The sequence below is a fragment of the Carcharodon carcharias genome, chromosome 5 (assembly GCF_017639515.1).
Source record: "Carcharodon carcharias isolate sCarCar2 chromosome 5, sCarCar2.pri, whole genome shotgun sequence".
NCBI classification, from domain to species: domain Eukaryota; kingdom Metazoa; phylum Chordata; class Chondrichthyes; order Lamniformes; family Lamnidae; genus Carcharodon; species Carcharodon carcharias.
In genome coordinates, this window is record NC_054471.1 from 60145935 (window position 1) to 60166389 (window position 20455).

The following is a 20455-nucleotide window of genomic DNA, read 5'->3' on the forward strand; positions in this document are numbered from 1 at the left end:
AAACTTAAACTTCCAGAAACAACTTCTAACACACACAGCCCAAAGTGGAATGGCCGAGAAAAGGAGGTCGCCGTCTACAATGAGTTTGAAAGCTCATGCCTTTTCAGTGGAAGCACTAATCGGGGCGGAAAAGAAAAGGAAACTGGACGAGCGCAGCGAGAATGTTGTCGAGGTGAAAGATCTGAGGACAAACCAGACTGTGAACGTGCCGAGTACGGACAGGAACTCGGAGGGCGAAAGAAACTGTGGCACTGACTATAGCGAGAGACCGGGTGAGTTTTCCAGTCTTTAGTTAGCACCCTCAAATGCTCTTGCTTACCAACTGACTTGCTGAAAAAGACTGCTGTTACACGGAATGCTGCTTTGGCACACGGTTTCGTTTTAGCTTTCATCAATCAAAAACTCGTTTTCCACTTTTCCAACCATCGGTTTCAGATTATAACGTTGCTGACGTTAGTTGCTGGCAAATAAACAAAATACATTCGCATTTCACGGGTCTATGAATATAGTGCAAATGACATGTGCAATTAAAATGTCTTTCATTTCTTTAAGATATATACATATAATTAAAGTGTCACTGAATCATTTTATTTGGTATCTAAATATATAATCCCACGCTATAATTGTGGTACTTTCATGTGTTTCATTTTGTTCTTTGGTGCATCAGTTCTGAACGGGGACGATGCCTTGGAGTGCCCTTCGCCTCCAGTAGTCAGTAAGGCCTATGTAGCGCCCAAGTGTGGCACCTCCCGAGAGGACATTCAAGTGGAGCTGCAAGGCGCTGACCTGTGGAAAAGGTTTCACGACATCGGCACCGAGATGATCATCACGAAGGCAGGAAGGTCAGTCTGACAGTGTGTGTCCCGCAGCACCACTCAGTCAAGGTGCACTTGTTTGTAGTTTGGGTTAGCTGCAAGTTAAACAGAGACGCAGGCGTTGCTTGCCGCGAGCTCTTCGCTCCGTGTGCCTGTTGACCATTTTCACGTGAACTTCATTGCGCCCCATGCACTGCTTTTGCCCTGGAGATTAAAGTCGTTTTCGATATATCAAGGAACATTGTCAGGTTCGCCTGTGATTGAACTTACCCACATCCATCTGTAAATGTTTGGGGAAGAAACTTGGTTGTGGATTCCTGCGGGCAAACTTCAACTTAGTAACAAAAAGACATGTTGTGGAAGTTTTTCTGTTGGTACATCCGAAGAGCTCAACCTGTGCTTTTAATTATTGTCTAACAGATTCAGTGACTATCCGCTATTTTTAAAGGGCAGGCTTGCTGTGTTTTGGGACCGTTGGCTCCTGCTCCTGACTGTTTATTGTGGCGGGCGGTAGTTCTGCTGGAAAGTACTTGATTTACCCTCAGCAATTCTTCTGCAACAGATCGGGGACAGATCAAGCGGGATCTGGCAGTCTTAAAAGTGGCCGGTGCAATATTTAAGATTCCTTTTTGTTCTCGGGGCAGATTTGTTCATTTTTATGTGTTTACTTCTTCTCCTATGTTTAGGAGGATGTTTCCGGCTATGCGGGTGAAGATCTCGGGTCTAGACCCCCACCAGCAGTATTATATCGCCATGGATATTATACCAGTGGACAATAAACGTTACAGGTAAGGACCCCAGAGCATGCAGACATCTGCTTCCAACTGTGATGAAGCGGCGGATTTTGTTAATTAGAACTCGTGTCGTTATCGTACTTGGCGCAGAAGGGAGCAGTCAGCCAAATAAAGCGAGATTCCCGAGCACAGGGGGTTTTAGGTTTTTACTAATGGAACTTTATAGAATTGTAGGTATGCAGGGTCAGAGAGTCTGGTTTAGAACACCAACAGTTGACAGATATAAATAGAATAGAACAGTTGGGGCTTAGTCTGGGAGAGTTAAGACGGGCCGAATGGTATTTCGTTGTTGTTTTCTTGTGTATTAATGAGAACCGATACATTGTGGGAAAGAAGGCATTGCCCGAATTTCCAAAGTTAATAGTCAACCATTCCCTTCCTTGATTCAGGTCACCGTGTAACGCCCATGATCTCAACATGTGTAGGCTTCACTCATGTGTAACTAGCGACAGTCCAGAACTACGCAGTGATATCTCTTCCGCCAACAACCATACCCTCCAACATTGAGATGTATCCCTCTCAGTGGTTTCCCTCAGGAACTGTATACACCTCTCTATAGTAATGCCTGTCTCTCAAATTCAGGTTTCCAACCGCGGCGTATCTCGTATAGTCCAACTCTGCTCATTGTAATCGTAATCGAGTATATGTCCAATCTTTAGTGTAGCAATCATCTCCATTGTCACGTTTCCTGGTATATATGTACAGCTCGCTCCCACAGCTCGTCCGCACACCTTTGCAACAGTTCATATGTCCCAGCAGTTAAAATTGTAATCTCTGTCATCGTTTGCGCATCCTAGCAGTAATCTTAAAATAAATCGATGAAGACCGATTCGCAAAATTTGACCACCGCACAATTAGGCACCACGGAAGCAGCTACTGAGGTTTTGAAAGCTTTTGTAATATGACATTTCTATTTTCGAGTAATGTGGAAGAATTTGTGTTTCCCAATGCATTTTGCTGGACTTGTCGAATTTCCAAACGATTACAAAGAGAAAAGAGGAAATTGCAACCATTTTCAATAGGAAAGGTGTCTGGGGAACTTTTTAAATGAAGAGATGTTGCTGTTGATGGTGGTGCTCAGCTGGTTAGTGCCCTTTTCCCTTGCTACAGGTATGTGTATCACAGCTCCAAGTGGATGGTGGCTGGAAATGCGGATTCGCCAGTCCCTCCTCGGGTTTACATCCACCCGGACTCTCCGGCTTCGGGAGATACCTGGATGCGGCAGGTCATCAGCTTCGACAAGCTCAAACTCACCAACAACGAGCTGGACGACCAGGGACATGTGAGTCCCCATTTCCTCTTGGCTTTTCACTCGCCTCTTCCATTGGCATAACCGCAGAAGAGATCTTGTTAGTTTCCGTTGCGTGTAGATCACCTCAAAACGACCAGGATCTAATTGTATGACTATTTTTTTTAAATGTCGCTTTAATTCCGAATCAAATTGGTGCATAACTCTCCTTACATTTTTTTTAAAACCACCAGTAAATGAGTCTGGCACACGCTATGTGCGGCGTGCCTGACGCCTCTACTCGGTTGAGTTTGTTTAAAAATACCTCAAACTTTATGAGATGACCACAGATTAGGTAACATGTTTATTTAAACAAGGCAAGGGTCATTAAATGGACAACGAGCCTTGTTTTAAAGGTAGATGATTATTTGGGAGCATCATTGGGAGTTTTCAATAATGTTTAAATACGAAGATTAAGAGGGAATGAGCGGCAAGAAAAAGTTGAAGAATTCAATCTGACACCTAGAGAATATAAAAATTATATAAAGCAGTATTCTACACCTAGTTGTCGTGGAATCGACGCCGTCTTTATAAATTAACCGTTAATATTGTGTTGTGGAAATGTACGACTGGGTTTAACATTTCCCAAGTTTCTTGCCCTGACTTTTTTTTGGAAAACCTTACTAAAATCCAACGAGGTTGTAGCAATAATTTATAATTTACATCTTATTTTGCCGGTCAGCTCCAATGTGAATATAGCACTCCGGTTAGGCGGAGATGGCGAGTCAGCTTGGCCTTCTGAAGCTGGCTGCCCGGGCAGGGGGCGTGCCTGTGGTACCGTTAGGAGCTGAAGGGGGCGGAGGTGGGAAGGAGGGGGAGGGGGATGTGGGGGGTGGGGGGAGGGAGGGGTGCAGGTAAACAGGCTATAGCTATCGAAATGCGAGGTCATTGGCTGATATGCTGATCACCGGGCTCCTGATTTTAATTCAGAATCAAAATTGTTCAAATAAAAAAAGAAAGTTTTATTATTCTGCAATTGTGCGCGCCACTGGCAGGTCCGGCATTTATTGCTCATCTCGAGTTACTCTGAGAAGGCGGTAGTGAGTCCACTCCTTGGACCGCTGCAGGCCTTCATAGAAATTTGATACAACTGAGTGGCTTACTAGGCTACTGCAGGGAGTGGTTAAGCATCAGCCTCATGTAGGGCACACTGGGTAAGGACGGCATCCTTCCCCAAAGGACAAGCCGAGTGTTTACAACGATTGATAAACAACCTTTTAATTTCTAGACTAAAGAAAATAAATTCAAATTTTCAATCTGTCAAAATGTCCTATGGGCATCAGGGTTACTGATTTGCATTAGGATGGATTTTTTTAGAGGAGGAATTAAAATATTTGAAGTGTTACAGATATGGCCTTTCAGGGCTAGTAGAATTGGCCATTCGCCACGCCGAGCAGAATCCCGGTTCAAATGTATCCTTCAAATCGCCCGTCCAGTTCATTATTGTTCTAACTGATGCAGAAACTCTTTGCTGCCGACGGTGTTAACGTTTATCAAGATTTAACAGTATTTTTGTTTTGCGAATGTTTCTACACAAGTGGCCCTTTGCTTTCCTGTCATGTGGGTTTCCTTCACCGCAGAGTTACTGTATAAATATGATTGATAAAACATTTCCGTCTAATCTACAGCTGTTTAGCTGAAACCGACTGGGTGATAGTGTTCTGGTCTTGTGTAGTAATTAAAATCTTTAACATGTAACGCTCTGTAACCGGCAGCTGAGAGCTAACTACGACCTCTATTATTAGTTGGCCCACTTTAATCTCTTCTTCCCGTTAAGTATTTGGCTGCCATTCTGTTTATGGATTTAACAGACCGTTCACCATGTACCATACTTTGAAGATAATCTATTGTTTGAAAAGTGGGGCGTAAAGTTGAGAGATAAATTGAATCTTTAATCCTCGGGAGAAAACTTTGAGAAGCTGGGAGTATAAATAAACGCAGCCCGAAGTAAAATTCTGATATTTTACAATTATTTAACTGTGCTTTTGAAAACGAAAACGGGAGCCCATTGCAATGCAACAGCTGAATAAGGCAGGGCAGTAGTCATTTAAAGACACACACTGACACCCTGGATATCCGCTCGAACAATTCAAAACCATGGCAATTTTCCTACCTGAAGTTACAGCAATTTATTGCTATCGGCTTGGTGTCTCACAATGTACAGATTTATCGGCTCTATAGAACGGAAACTGTAGAATTAAACAATGGCAGGAAGAACTAATTACACCGATTTTTCTACAAAAAGGCACATTAATGTTTATTTATGGCTCATATGGAAAACGCGCTACAGGAGGTTTGCTGTAGGCGGTGGAAATCGTGTAACGAAACGAGCATTGCCTCGCCCTTAATTTGTGGGACCAGCCAATGTATCACGGCTGGGACATTTGCCCAGCCGACTACCGAGCACCCAGTGTTGGGAACGAAACAGCTGAATCCTATGAGGAGGTTTGCTCTTCAGATAACCATCTCGATTGTTTATTTGTTGCCGGGACAGATTATATTGCACTCCATGCACAAGTATCAGCCTCGGGTACATGTCATCCGCAAGGAGTGTGGAGAGGAGCTGTCGCCGGTCAAAGCTATCCCGGGAGGAGATGGGGTGAAACATTTCTCCTTCCCCGAGACTGTCTTCACAACAGTGACCGCCTACCAGAACCAGCAGGTAGGGGTGACGACCTCCTCAGTTCCCTCACCCAGGCCTGTTGGCCGCACTCTGATTCCTCTTCCCCTCCAATTAATTCGATTTAACGCACTTCACACATACTTAAGCTAAAAAAAAAGACAAAACCAGCAATGATCCTTTATAGAGCGGCTTGTGTCGGTGTTTCTACCTTTACTGTAAAAGCGGATATGGCACTCATTTTCTTTTTAAATTCCTGCTGATCAGTTGTAATATCATTTGCTCGGTCAGACAGGTTTGCAAGCTTTTATTTACACCGCGGTTTCATTTTAAAATGGGTTTTTTTTTTCGTACGGAAAACTTTTTTTTATTGTTTCTGGGGTAAACATTGGTAAACAGTCAATCGGAGGACGGTTAGAAATTGCCTCGTTCTCTAGACGCCTGCATGACATGAATGGAGCAGCGATGCTAAATGAACCAAATGCTAAATCTGTTTGAAACCAGCAGTCTTAAAGCAGCGGTCCACTAATGTCAGTTCCGATTCTGTCTCAGATCACTAGGCTGAAGATCGACAGAAACCCATTTGCCAAAGGATTCCGAGATTCAGGGCGTAACAGGTAAATCATTTGATTGCTGGTGACAGAGAACTTCTTTAAAAACCTCAGCGCCGACATTGTAAATCTCTCTCTCACAAACACAACAAAATCATAGCCTTCTCCGCGTCGAAATACGCTCTCCAGCCAATCTCACACTTGCCTCACTTAAATGGGAATAACTAGCACCGCAAATACCCTCCCGGCGGCAGGGGGAGATGGATAGAGGCAGAGATTAATGGGGCTTTTTTTGTTCAGTGGGACCCCTGTACTGCCCATAAGTTTAAAAGCAGAAAGGGGCAAACACTGGCCTCTTAGAAAATACAGGAAAAGACAACTTTATCTGCTAAGCAAACTCGGCTATTTGATAGCGCAAGCGCGGCAAGTGATAAAATGGGAAAAGTTCAAGGCATCTTGTGTAAATTATCGCCTTAGCAACATCTCTCCGGGAGGCGACTTTTATCTCGACTAAAACCCAAAACTTCCTATTACTGGAAAATGAAGCCTGATTTTTGAGCCCAAGCCTACCCAATAAATATTTTATTATAGCTTCCTGCAAAATGCCTATGATCCCCTGTAAAGTCAGTGTGAAAGCCATTATATCTGAACAAAATGTTGGCAAGCAAACATCAAGCAGAACGTTACATTTTTCATTACCTGGTTGTCACGAATACCTCACGACTGCGGCTTATTTAGTAAATGTAGGACAATTATACTGAATATCTTTTGCCAGAATTGGTAGCGCCTTTCTCTCAAGTCTCGAAAAGACAGATATTGCAACTGCACGGCAAAGTGACCGTGTTTGACTATATGGCTGCCTGTTCTGATGTTCCACTATCTGAACGTGTTTGTCTTGTTATATAGGCATGTACCCATCTACTTGTATGGATGTGAGCGAGTAGATGTGTGCAGCCCATCGTATGCTCAGTGTAAAACTGCTGAGAATAATTCAATGGAATATGGTAGATAACCTATGTTATACCGATATTCAGGAAGGGAGATAAAACATGTACAGGAAAATATACACTAGTCAGCTTAATGTCGTGTGTGTGTGTTTGTGTTACTGGCCCCAGGCTAATGTTCTGAGGGCATAGGTTTAAATCACACCTCAGCAACTGGTAAAATTTAAATTCAATTAATAAATTTGGAATAAAAGCTGGTCATGGTGACCATGACAACTATCATGAATTATTGTAAAAGCCCATCTGGTTCAAGGATTCTCTTTAGAGAAGGAAATCTGCCATCCTTTCCTGGCCTGGCCTGGCCTACTTGTGAATCCAGACCCATTGCAATGCAATTGACTCTTTGGAAAGGCCTAGCATGCCACTCAGTTCAAGGGCAATTAGGGATTGGCAACAAATGCTGGCCTTGCCAGTGGCACCCACATCCTCTGAAAGAAAAGAGAAATTCTGGTCACCTTATATAAAGTTATGCAGTGGCACTGGAGAAGGTGCAAAAATGTTTTACAACAATGATACCAGAACTGTAAGGTCATAATTATTAGTAAAAGATGAACAGGCATGGTCTCTTTTCTCTTAAAAGGCTGAGGAGTAACCTAACAGAGTTCTTTAAAATTAAGAAAGGTTATCGTGGTAGAAACAGCGATGTGCTTCAACTCACAAGAAAGAGCATAACAAGAGGCCATCGATATAAAACAGTCACTAAGGAATCATATAGGGAATTCAGAAGAAACCCCTTTACTCAGAAATTGGTGAAAATGTCCAACTCACTAAAATAGGGAGTAGTTGAGATGCATTTAAGGAGAAACTAGATACACATGAGAGAGAAGGAAATAGAGGGTAATGCTGATAAAGTTATAGAATCATAGAAATGGCACAGAAGCTTTGTTTATTCATTCAAGAATGTGTGTGTTGCATTTATTGTTCATCACTAATTACCCTTGAAGGTGTAGTGAGTCAGCTTCTTGAATACAATTTCTAGTTGCCAATTTCCTGCTAGACTATTTAAGAGGGCAGCTATGTGCCAAGTCATGTGGCCCAGAATCACTTTTAGTGAGGATGGCACATTTTCTTTCCTAGAGGGCATTAGGGAACTAGATGGGGTATTATGACAATATTGGAGTTTTGTGCTCTTCATTACTGATACTAACTTTTATTCCAGCTTTTGTTCAATTAATTGAATTTATTTTCCCCAGCAGTTGTGTTGGGATTTGAGCTCCTCTTTCTGGATTACACTTCCAATAACATAACCATCATGCTACCTTACTCCTCTGCCAACCGAAAATGAGCTATCCAGCTGAATCAACACTTTCCACCTCTTGGTCCATTGCCCTGTAGGTTACAGCACTTCAAGTGCTTATCCAAGTACTTATTTTAAATGCAGCAAGGGTTTCTGCCTCTAGCACCCTTTCAGGCAGTGAGTTCTGGACCCACACCTTCCCCTGTGTGAAAAGATCTCTCTCACCTCCCCCTAATCCTCTATCAATTACTTTAAATCCAAACCTCTTGGTTATTGACCTCTCTGCTAATGGAAATAGATCCTTCCTATCCACTTTTCCTAGGCCCCTCATAATTTTATAAATCTTGCCTCGGCCTCCTCTGTTCCAAAGAAAACAATCCCTTCTGGCAAATCTTTCTTCGTAGTTAAAATTCTCGTCCCACCAACATCCTTGCAAATCTCCACTGCACCCTCTCGAATACAATCACATCCTTCCTGTAATGTGGTTACCAAAACTGTACCCAGTGCTCTAGCTCTGGCCTAACTGGTGTATTATACAGTTCCAGCTTACCTCCCTGGTCTTATATTCCATGCTTGGCTAATAAAGAAAAGCATCCAGTATTGCTTCTTATCTACCTGTCCTGTCAGGGATCTGTGGACATGCACTCCAAGATCACACTGTTCTCTACATTTCTCAGTAACCTACTATTTATTGTCTATTCCCTTGCCTTGTTTGCCCTCCCCAAACACATTACCTCACATTTCCCTGGACTGAATTCTGTTTGCCACTTTTCTACCCATTTGACCAGCATTGATATCTTCCTACTGCTTTCTTCCCCACTATCAACCACATAACTAAATTTTACATCTTTTTTCCCCCTACATTTAAGTCTAAATCATTGATACATACCACGAAAAGCAAGGGACCCAGTACTGAGTCCCATGGAACCCCACTGGAAACAATTCTCCAGTCAGAAAAGTTATCCATTGACCATTATCCTTCTCTTCTTGCCACTGAATCAATTTTGTATCTGACTTGCAACTTTCCCTTGGATACCATGGGTTTTTACTTTTCTGACAAGTCTGCCATGTGGGACCTTGTCAAAAGCCTCATTAAAACCATGTAGATGACATCAAATGTGCTACCTTCAGTGATCCTTCTTGTCACTTTCTCAAAAAATTCAAGCATGTTAGTCAGACATGACCTTCTCTTAACAACCTCATGCTGACTGTCCTTGATTGATCAGTGCCCTTTCTAATGGGCGATTAATAGCGTCCCTCGGAATTCTTTCCAATAATTTTCACAGCATTGAGTTTAGGTTGGCTGGCCTGTAATTCCTCAGCCTATTTCTTTTTCTCCTTTTAAATATCAATATAATGTTAGCAGTCCTTCAGCCCTTTGACACTCTACCTGTAACCAGAGAGGACTGGAAAATGATGGTTAGAGCCTCCTCGATTTGCTTCCTTGCTTCTGTTATTATCCAGGCGTAGTGATTTATCTACTTTTAAATATGCTAAACTCCTAATATTTTTCCTGTCACTATGTTTATCTCAACTAGTTGAGAAGAGGAGTCTCAATTGGAACATTAATGCCAGCATGGACTATTTAGGCTGAATGGTCTGTTCCTGCAGGGTACATTCTATGTAATTGCTAAGACCATTTGCTGGAAGGTGTTTTCTAGATTCTCCAGCTAGGCCACTAGTTGTCGAGAGTTTAGAGAGTTTCTGCACTTTGTGAACATGGCGCCATTAGCACAAGCTGAAATAATTTGTTGTGTTAGTCTATGTACTGAGATTGGCTTCAGTAACAAGACATCTGTACTTTCAGGAAATATTTTTATTCATTCATGGGATTGGGCATCACTAGCAAGGCCAACATTTATTGTCCATCCCTAATGGAAAGATGTATCATAAGAGTTTTATTTTTGTCATCTCCATATTCAAATTTACTTCTGCTATTTATTCTTTGAAGAGGTCAGTAAAAAGGAATATTATTTTTTCAGTAAAGCACTGTGAACCCAATTTTAAGTCATTCTTTCTGTTACCAACTGCGTCCTTAAATCCCTTTCTGCTATCAGTCCTTAACTCTTAACAATTAAAAAGGTATTCATGGGCTTATTCATCATCAAGATTCACTCAGCTGCTTCTGCAGGCTTCCCCAACTCAAACCTCCCCCCAATTTCTTTTAGTCCTTACTCCCTTTTATTCCTAATTTGTCTTTCAATTCCCTCAGAAAGCTCACCTGATCCATGAAACCAATTTCCTATTATTTTGACTCCATTCCATTAATGTTCTGACCATTCAACTTTTCTTCCTTGCCCCCATGTTAGTTTTGAAACAGACCTAAATCTTCTGTGTCTGTGATTAATGTGTCACTGTGCCTGCTTGTGCTTTTGAACTTTTCAGCAGCCTTTGACATACTTAATCTTCCAAAACCTCCCCTCCTCTGTCTAGCTCAGTGGGACTGCTCTCATTTTGTTCCATCCTTAGAAATCCTGTTGTAACTAGAGCATCTTCTTGCAATGTCTTCTTTTCCCATCTTTAGACTGTCACCTTCAGAGTCCCGAAGGATCCAGTCCTGGTACCCTCCATTTCCTAACTTACATGCATGGCATCATCTCCATACTGCCTATTTTCAACTACAAACCAAATCCCACTCGCCCACCACCCTTGCCATTGCTGAATACAATCCTATAAATTAAAAATACTCATCCTTGTATTTAAATCATTACATGGCCTTGTATCTCCCTATCCCTGTAACCTCTTCCAGGGACACAAATTTGTTCCACTCCTTCCAAATTCTTAACTTCTCTGACTGTGACCACTTTTGTGGAAGCATGTATTTAGTGATCTGCATTCTGGCTATGAGAAAGCAATTCTCTACAACCAGTCAAAATAGCTTTAGATTACACTCTCTGGTTACTGCTTTTGGCCAGCAGTACAATACACTTGCAGCTTTATTGAATATCAATTCAAGTCACAAATTTATTCTTGGTGGAGCGGAGCCCAGATCACAGAATTTTTGCAGACGACCACATGCTATCTAACTGAAACTATGGGCAGAATTTTTTGGTCCCCCACAAGTGGTTTCGCAGACGGGTGGATTTTAAGATTCACCAGGTGGCCTTCCTACCACCACCAGCCCCCCACACCCCTCCACCACCACCCCCCCCGCCCACTCCCAACCTGTCTGCAATTTTATGGAGAGGCGAGCGAAGCCTAAGGCAGCCCATCCGCTCTCGCCCCAAAATTGGCCACTTAAGGGCCACTTCCGACCCAGCTGCAATTTATCAATTGGCGGAAGGAGTTCAGGGATGGGGTATGCCTGGAAGATTACTCTGCTTGGACCTCAGGCAGGAAAGAGGCAGGGGGCACCTCCATCACAGGCCCCCTCTCCAGATAGACCACTTCCCCATGATCTGTCACCCTTCCCCCACTTCGTCCTTCCTCCCCACTTGACCTTGCCATCATGATCCCCAACCCCCTATTCCCTCATCCCCCTGGGATCTCAACTCCTGTATCCACCATGATACCATATCTACCTGGTCCTCTGGGCTCTGGTACTTAGAATCTGGGAACTGCTTGTAGCCTCAGCCATCATTCCTGGTTATGTTGCTGAGACTGTAGAGCTGCCAGCCAATCAGATAGTAGACAGCTCCCTGAGGCGGGACTTCCTCTTGAATGAGGGGCAGAAGTCCTGCCTCCAGCCATCAAGTGTTAAATGGCTGTGGGGCTGCTGACATCAGCAGGGATGCATTCCCCACCAAATCTTCAGGTGGCGATGCTGCCACCTGAAAAATCCTGTCCAAGAATTAGTTGGTTTCTGATACATATGACGTATTGTAAAATAATTCAGCTGAAAAGTATGGGCCAGATTTTGCTGGAACAGGACATCTCGTAGTCAGCCTTATTAGTTAGACTTGCTTGTGCATGTTCAGTTTTTAAATTTTTTTGCCCACAATCTTGCTGGAAGTGCGAGTTGATAATGCAGCAAGGAGGGCAACAGGAGATCTGGTGAACAATGGAACAAATGATATCTTAAAGAACAATGTTAGGGCATTGAGAAATAAAATAAAAGGAAGAGTTGAGAAAGAAGACATTCAATGTCATATCAGTAACAGAAAGAGAATTAAAAAGAGAAGAAAGATTGGAATTCAGAGAAGGAGTGAGAGAGAGGACAGAAAGAAAAAGAAAAAAAAATCACATTTGACAGTTTTATAATCATCTAAAACAATTCACAACCTGAAGGAATGAGACTTTACTCCTTTAACAGTTCACTGTTTTGGGCAAGATGGGTTGATTGCCAGCCAATAACAAATAATACATCTTTAAAATGGTACTTGGACCTGTTCATTACTAGACTTAACTTTCTGTGTGGTGAGGTTAATAGGCAATTAATGTGGAAAAGCAGCAACTTTATGAAAATTATGTGGCCATTTTCTTGAAGGTAATGGTGCAATTGCATTTCTTCCTCACTACAAGTTGCTGGCTGATTTGTGTACTAATGTCTTTAAGATGCTGCTGCTCTTTTCAGCAGAATCTTGCCAGGTGTTTACCTATTTGAAGCAATATTGAAAGCACTAGGAGTGCATACTAATTTCAATATTAATGAAAGAGAGGAAGTTTACATTTGTTTTAACACTTGAGTGCAGAAGTACCTATGAAAATTTCTCAGGCAAAACCCGAGAGGAGAAACAAGCATCACAAAGGAAATTCTACTGATATCCTGGAGCCACAAGAGCTGTTAAGCAATGAATTATACTCATTTTCCTGTTGAAAATTTGTTTTGTGATTGGTGACATTTTTGACTTGTCCAGCCAGCTTCACTGTGGATATTTTTCATAGTCCAAGTCTGGCTCCAACATATTATTTCAGTTATCAATGTTACATCACTTATGTTAGCAACACTTTGATCAGCCAATACCAATTAGCAGCTTCTTTTTGAAATCCAGTATTTGACTGAACAGTTTCCTTGTGAAACAATGTGGCAATTATTCTTATTGTGATGTTTAAACCATTCCTCTCACACTGCATCAAGGGCTCCTGATGGATATGAAATTACCTACAAAGAATGGAAAAAAATAAAAATGATTCATACTCATTTTAGATATGAGAAAGAAAAATCCAAGTAATTCTGTTCCATTCTATTATTTAGATAGACAGACATGTTGTCGCAAAGGCTAGATTACATCCAAGGAAACATACAATTATTTACTTTCAATGACATCATACAAAACTAAGCCCAGTTGGTGAAATAGTAATAATATGTTCAAAAATACACATAAATGTTTGGACATGTAAACATGGAATAAGGTTACATTGCTACATTAAAGATCGTTCCAATCATAGACCGAGTGTCAAACAAAACCTTTTAAGAATAAAAGATGCTCTTTTAAAAGGGCAGCACATCAGGAAGTAATGAAAGTAAATGAAATCGACCAGAAAATTGTTTGGTTCTGAGCAAACATTGGTGCTATGACCAAAACGAAATACAGTGGATGCTGGAAACTTGAAATAAAAACTAAAAGTACTGGAAAAACTCAGCAGGCCTGTGAAGAGGGAAACAGAATTAAAGTTTCAAGCCAAGTATTACTCTTCTTTGGAACTGAAGGGAGGTAGATGGACCAATACTTGGTTTCTTTAGTACAACCATTACCACTTCCTTCCCAGAAGGGAAATCCAGTAAAAACTGGGAAGTAAGAATACTGGTCTGAACTGGTCTTGAATACCTTTAAAATGGAACACCAGTAGATAAGAGTATTGGTCCGAACATTTTTTTCCCCTTCTGGGTTTGCCTTTTGTTCCATCATGTCTTTGTTATTTAATCTTTCCGGTGTTCTAACCTATCCCGTTTGTTCTATCTTTCTCTCACCCCGCCTTTCAACAGCATAAAACCTATCTCATTTCTACTTCCCTTCAGTTCCGAAGAAGAGTCATAGTCAAGTTAAAACATTAACCCTGTTTCTCTCTCCAAAGATGCTGTCTGGCCAGCGGAGATCTTTCAGCACTTTCTGTTTTTACTTTTGCTATGGCATTCTCTCTTAAATGCATTTGTGAATTGTCCACTAACACCAGGAAAGAATATCTCCATTTCAGCCATTTGAGGAGAGCAAATCTTTGACTGGAAATAGAAAATTAATCAAAGCTTCACTGATTAATTATGGGACTGTCTCTTTGTCTTCTCACAGAGCCACATTTATCATTAGAAATTTACGAACATGATTTAATTTTCTCAGATAACCTGTGCCTATTTTGAAAAGTTGAAAGCCTTTTGGCATACAAAGAGTTAATGAATAATTGTTACCTTCGCTTTACAGTTTCATCGCAGATTAACCTACCTTCCACTGAATAAACAGGAATTCTATCTTGTTAGCATAACAAGCTCTGGGCTTTGCACTAAACACATACAGCTGCACCCCATAGAACTGGCACTGTTGTCAAATATTCTATTATTGAATGAGTCCTTATAATATTACAGATATTCACAATTACTATGGCAATTCACATAGTAGAAGAATAACATTTTCCAAATTTGTATATTGAACTATTTATCACCATGCATTTTCATTTATATAGATAGTTAATTAAGGAAAGATCAAGTGATTTATGAAGTATAATTTTCTTGATTTAGAATGGGTTTGGAGGCAATTGTGGAATCCTATGCATTCTGGAGACCCTCTTTGCGGACCCTCAGCTTTGAAGATATACCTGGGATTCACAAACAAGGTATTACCCTGGTTTGTTGTTGAACCTGTGAAGTGAACAACAATAAAAAAAGTGGAAAAAATCCTTTCAACATATAACAATGGGTTTTATACTAATTATACTAATATTATCATAAGCAGAACATTTTTGTTCTTCATTTCATTTTCAGACTAATATTTTCATACAGTGAAACCAATTTAAAGATTATTTTCCACGTATGCCATTTTAACTGTGTAATACTGCTTCTTTTATGTCCATTAGTGTCCATGTAAGCTTAGTACTTAATTGGTGGTATAAAATCCGAGTATAATCATCCTTTTAGAATCAGTATTCCTGTTGAGTTTCCTGCTGTGCATCAAAAGCAAGGGTCTGACTGCAAAATCCGATCATGCGAAGCTGGTGCTGCATGAGTAAACTCCAGTACACCCAGTCCTTGGCGTGTGTCTAATACGAGACTGTGCAAGCATTTAAATTTTTAAAATTCATTCATGGGATGGGGTCATTGCTGAGTAGGCCAGCATTTATTGCCCACCCCTAATTGCCCTTGAGAACTGAGTGGCTTACTGGGCTAATTCAGGGGGTACTTAAGAATCAACCACATTGCTGTGAGTCTGGATTCACATGCAGGCCAGACCAGGTAAGGACGGCAAATTTCCTTCCCTAAAGGACATTAGTGAATCAGATGGGTTTTTTACAACAATCATTTCATGAGATTATTTAATTCCAGATTTTTTTTAAAATTTGAATTCATATTTCACCATCTGCCATGGCAGGATTCAAACCCAGATCCACAGAGCATCATGCTGGTTCTCTGGATTATTAGTCCAGTGATAATACCATGATGCCACCATGTGTGTGGCTGGGGGGTGCGAATCGCATATATTCACTCTGGATTTGTCCCAAACTTGGCATGTCATTAAACACTGGCGGTGAGAGTTTTGAAAGAAACAAAAGTACAAAGTAAGTTTAACATTATAAACAAGACATTAATCTGTGCTGCTTTTAATATGCTGCGCTAAAGCATAGCAATGTTCTGTATGTGAAACCACTGACTCTTGCTGAACTAATGTTCCATAGACTCTTAAGTGACCATTTTAATGCATGAGTCTGAACAGTGAGAGTCAGCATATAATTGCATATAATTTGTCCAAGGTGGGTTTAGTACTGTTCTTATTCAACATCCACAAACCTGCGCTTCCAGCAAGGCTGCTGGGTAGCAGTCACTAGAAGGAGTCCTCACTGATTCTCCACTTGCAGAGCCAGGAGTGCAGTGGGCAATCATAGCACCCACTATAGCCACAGATTAAGGTTACAATTGGAGACCTTCCTGGCCTGTTTCGCTCATTTGACTAAACTCACTGACCCATCGGCATTGTGAATTGGCACACAATTGTGCCACACCGGTCTTAAAATATAAAGGGTCTGAGGAGAGCATGGAATCATTGGACATGTAACCCAATAATTTGCAGGAAACAGTTTAACATGGAAAAATGTTTGTAACTTTCATTTGGGTGTTGCTGAATCAGCCAATGTTAGGCACAGGAATGTTATCATATTCATTGACAGATATAGTAAAGTGAATAAAAGACATTTGCTACAACAAACTTTGCCAAGAGACTGTGTTTTTCTTAATAGGTGGTACAGTGTCCTCATCTACCCATCAAAGTCCAGGAAATGGTGCCACAGCACATCTTCTGCCCAGCTCTTCTTGCTCCTCTCCAGCTTTCCACCTGGCACCAAATAGTAGCCAGCTCTGCAACCTGAGTCCAGCAGACTTCACAACCTGCAACCGCACAGGCTTGACCTTTAACAGATACAGCAGTAGTCTCGCTGAAACCTACAACCGTCTGACCAGCCCTGGCAGTGAAAGCTTTGCATCCCAGAGGACCCCCTCCTACATTGGAGTAGCTAACACAGCAAGTGTGAACATGTCAATATCCAGCAGTGAAGGAGAGGCATTCAACTGTCATCAGGCTGGGTTGCCAGTGCCGATCTCTGGGATATCATCTCCTCAGCTCCAGTACATCATGCCTTCGCCATCAAATAATGCCTTTGCTGCCAATCAGACCCACCAGGGCTCCTACAGTACTTTCAGATTGCACAGCCCATATGGTTTATACGGATATAATTTCTCCACTTCCCCCAGACTGGCAGCCAGCCCTGAGAAAATAATTTCTTCCCAAGGAGGTTTCCTGGGTTCATCTCCCAGTGGTACCATGACTGATCGACAGATCTTGCCCACCGTGGAGGGGGTCCCTTTGCTCAATAGCAACCAGCAAATCATGTTTGACACAAGGCCGTTAGGGAGTTTGACAGCCTCACCGTCCCAGATTCCAGCACATTTAGTTTGACAAAATAGCTGAGCTTGAGTGAAAATGTGTGCTCTTACATTATGAAATATTGGTGGAGATTCTTCTATTTATCAACATATCCACCACTGTCAAATATGCTATTCAGTTGTGGCACTGGTTGGGTGTGGACTGAATGTGCTGAAGATTGGGACAGATTTGGACATTCCATCTGGTTGAAGTGTAGGAGAGTTCCTCGGGATGCAGTATTTGTTCCTATAGCAGGTATGGTATGTCAGATGATGTGAGGATCTAGTTGTGGTCCCAAAAAGAGCTTCAAAGGACACTAATTCAGGCAAGAAGTGGAAAAGAAGGTCAACTGTTTCAAAAATCTTTATCATTGACTATGTATCTTGTATAATGATGTTATTTTCTGGATTGACAGATGAATTCATTAACTGTAGTAGATAGTGAATGGACTTGGTTACAATGTGAAGTCAATCAAGACATTTGGATACAAATACCTGCCTTACAATAATGACTCTGTTTCAACAATTAACCTCACAAAAACTCCTAAACCCAATCCTTTGGTCCATCTGGTGACTTATCCTTTCCTGCCTCTAACTTCCTCTTTTACTTTCCTAAGATTGCGGACCCACAGTGGCATATTGGTCTACAGATTTTGGTAGCCTTTCAGTCCTTGGCCAAACAGTTTTTCTTCATGTATGAGTCTAAGTATTGGGTGTTAATTGATTGTCAATGATGTGGGTACCATGAGATCCTGTCTGCACCTGATGGTTGCACAAGTGCACTTTGTACAGCAAAGAATCACTGGATAGAGATCAAGTGTACAAATCAAACATTTACAAGCAATTTTATCTGGATGATTTTCACTCTTCTTAAACAGGAGTCCAATGATAGCATCCCCACTGCAATCCTACTGAGAGTTCAAACTCAGCACAGACCAGAGAATGCATGTGGTTCTTAGTCCAACGCTTATATTTCCATCATTGGAGCCAACCCACTTAAAAATTTGTCTCTCTCCCCTTCATGATTGTAACATAACATTTTGTTTCAGAAAGGTGTCATGTTAAACACCATATTCTAAAATAACATAGTAGATGACAGCAACCATGACCAGTTATAATATCAAAACAGTGTTCCAGTGCTCTAGTTTGTTTAATATTCTAATTTAAATTTTTGAAATACCCCACAAAATCTACAAAGCAAATGAAAAATAGGGGAATATAGTAAACACCCATTGTAATTGGCAGCAAAACAGCAAATCATTCATTTCATTTCTATTCATGGTTAGTTATTGAGTCAGGGTGAAATTATATAAAAAAGAACTCTTTTCTACACTAAGATAAAAGTAAAATACTGCAGATGCTAGAAATCTGAAACAAAAACAAAAATACCTGGAAAACTTCTTCAAGGTGGGCATTTCTTGAAGAGAAGTGGCAGTCAATTAAACACTAAGATAAAAGCAAAATACTGCGGGATGCTGGAAATCTGAAACAAAACAAAAATACTTGGAAAAACTCAGCAGGTCTGCCAGCATCTGCAGAGAGCATCTTTTCTACAGTTTGCTATGCTTTCATTCATTGGCTGCAGGGTAATCATAGAGCCAAACCATAATTCAAAAGATAATGGTTTCCAAGGTTTCCATAGTGAAAAGGTAATACAAATTAAGGACTGAATAGTATAGTGCACAATCGTATAAAGAGAGTTCATCTACCAGCAGTATCATTCTCAAATTATTCCTATTAGAAATGCAAAACACAATTGTATAATTCCATAAAAGCTTGTCATAAAATGCTGATGTTTGGGTGTTATCAGTCAAAAATAAGTTAGCAATATTACCTCGATATTTACATATAATACTCTCCCTTATAGCATGGGATCACATAAGCCACAACAAAGTTTACTGCGGATAAATTCAAAGACAAGTAATGCCTTTCCAAAAGACACTCTTCAAAATATATTCACAGGTAAAAAGTGCTAACTATAATTGAACATTGATATATTTTGTTGAAACTGTTCCAGGCCAAGAGACTGACTGCTGCTCAAAAACTGATCATGCTTCTGTGAAAACATTGCTAAAATAAAAATAGATTCTGAACAAAACTTCAATGTCTTAGTAAGTGATGCCTGAGTGCCTGGAAATATAATGCCTCTCAGAAATAGAAGCACTTGAAATGACTATAAACAAATGATAATTCACAGAGTGTATAACTGCAAAGTATCTCCCAATTGGGAAGATGTTTTTATTCCCAAGTATCTTGGGATTATATAAGCAATACAAGTGAGATATCTTTCAAGCTGGTTTTACTCTACTGTGTTTGTTTTGGGGAATATATAAATTCTGATGTCTGAAGCAACTTTACCAGCTGAAATGTTGCATGATAAGAAACAGTAACTAGAAATCAATCATAAAAGCAATGTAGTTTTTTTACTTCATAACTTGGGTAAGATTGTGTTCTTATCCATAGGGAACATTACCAGCATCAAACCACAAGGACTACAGTCTTTTCACTCCCTCTTTGAACTGCACCATACCGTAAGTGCCAAACATTCTTGTTGCCTTTTGTTACTTAATAGTGAGGAAATTATGTCTAAATTATCAAGCCTTATGTACATGAATAGCCCTGTCAAAATATTGTGAAAACTGTACTTTCAAATTGTTTAAATGTGTAAATATGTTAACTATGTTACCGCAAAATTTTACTGGCAATAAAAAAGGTAGACTTTATATAAGTACATGCCTAAAGAGCCTTCATTAAAGTTACACATTTCAAAATATAAACTAATAGGTCCAGGGAAATTCTAGTCTGTCTTGGCTGAGTGTTTGTTCTCAGCTCATTCTCCATGCTGAGAAAGAAAACAGTAGAGAATGTACTATAGAAGTGTTGAAAATATCATGAAATTACACACTTTATAGTGCATGCATACAATGAAGTAATACAGCTACTAATAGCTCACGTGATACGATTGCAGTTCATCTTTCTGGATGGTCACTCCAAATTTATATCGCCACCCTCAGTGAGACCCACCTTCCTGTGGAAGGGCAGCTGAAGGAACAAGTAGGGGGCTACATCTTCTACTGGAAAGGAAAGGAAAGGCTGACAGCGACCTTCATGTCCATGGAGTTGGTTTTGCCATCCAAAATAGGAC

The 20455-nt window shown here is 40.8% G+C and overlaps 1 protein-coding gene across 3 annotated transcripts; it reads left to right on the forward strand.

Moving 5' to 3' along the window:
- Positions 1 to 3: 3 nt before the first annotated feature.
- tbx18 (T-box transcription factor 18) lies at positions 4 to 20038 on the forward strand. 3 transcript variants are annotated; one of them, XR_005943055.1, is made up of 9 exons: positions 4 to 272; positions 668 to 842; positions 1502 to 1603; positions 2720 to 2891; positions 5392 to 5559; positions 6070 to 6134; positions 14920 to 15014; positions 16629 to 17566; positions 19178 to 20038. XR_005943055.1 is itself a non-coding variant. In XM_041188198.1 (8 exons), exons 1-8 carry the CDS (start codon positions 50 to 52, stop codon positions 17342 to 17344), a joined length of 1716 nt encoding a protein of 571 aa, XP_041044132.1. In that variant the 5' UTR covers positions 4 to 49; the 3' UTR covers positions 17345 to 20038. The 3 variants fall into 3 exon arrangements, 1 of the variants encoding a protein (XP_041044132.1); XR_005943056.1 differs by having other exon boundaries at positions 19774 to 20038; XM_041188198.1 differs by having other exon boundaries at positions 16629 to 20038.
- Positions 20039 to 20455: the final 417 nt, after the last annotated feature.

What these genes read in the sequence shown, in the direction of transcription:
- tbx18 (XM_041188198.1), top strand. Translation starts at nt 50, where the DNA reads ATGGCCGAGAAAAGGAGGTCGCCGTCTACAATGAGTTTGAAAGCTCAT. An exon ending in TGACTATAGCGAGAGACCGG is followed by an intron (nt 273 to 667) that starts GTGAGTTTTCCA and finishes TTGGTGCATCAG; the next exon opens with TTCTGAACGGGGACGATGCC. An exon ending in CGAGATTCAGGGCGTAACAG is followed by an intron (nt 6,135 to 14,919) that starts GTAAATCATTTG and finishes TTCTTGATTTAG; the next exon opens with AATGGGTTTGGAGGCAATTG.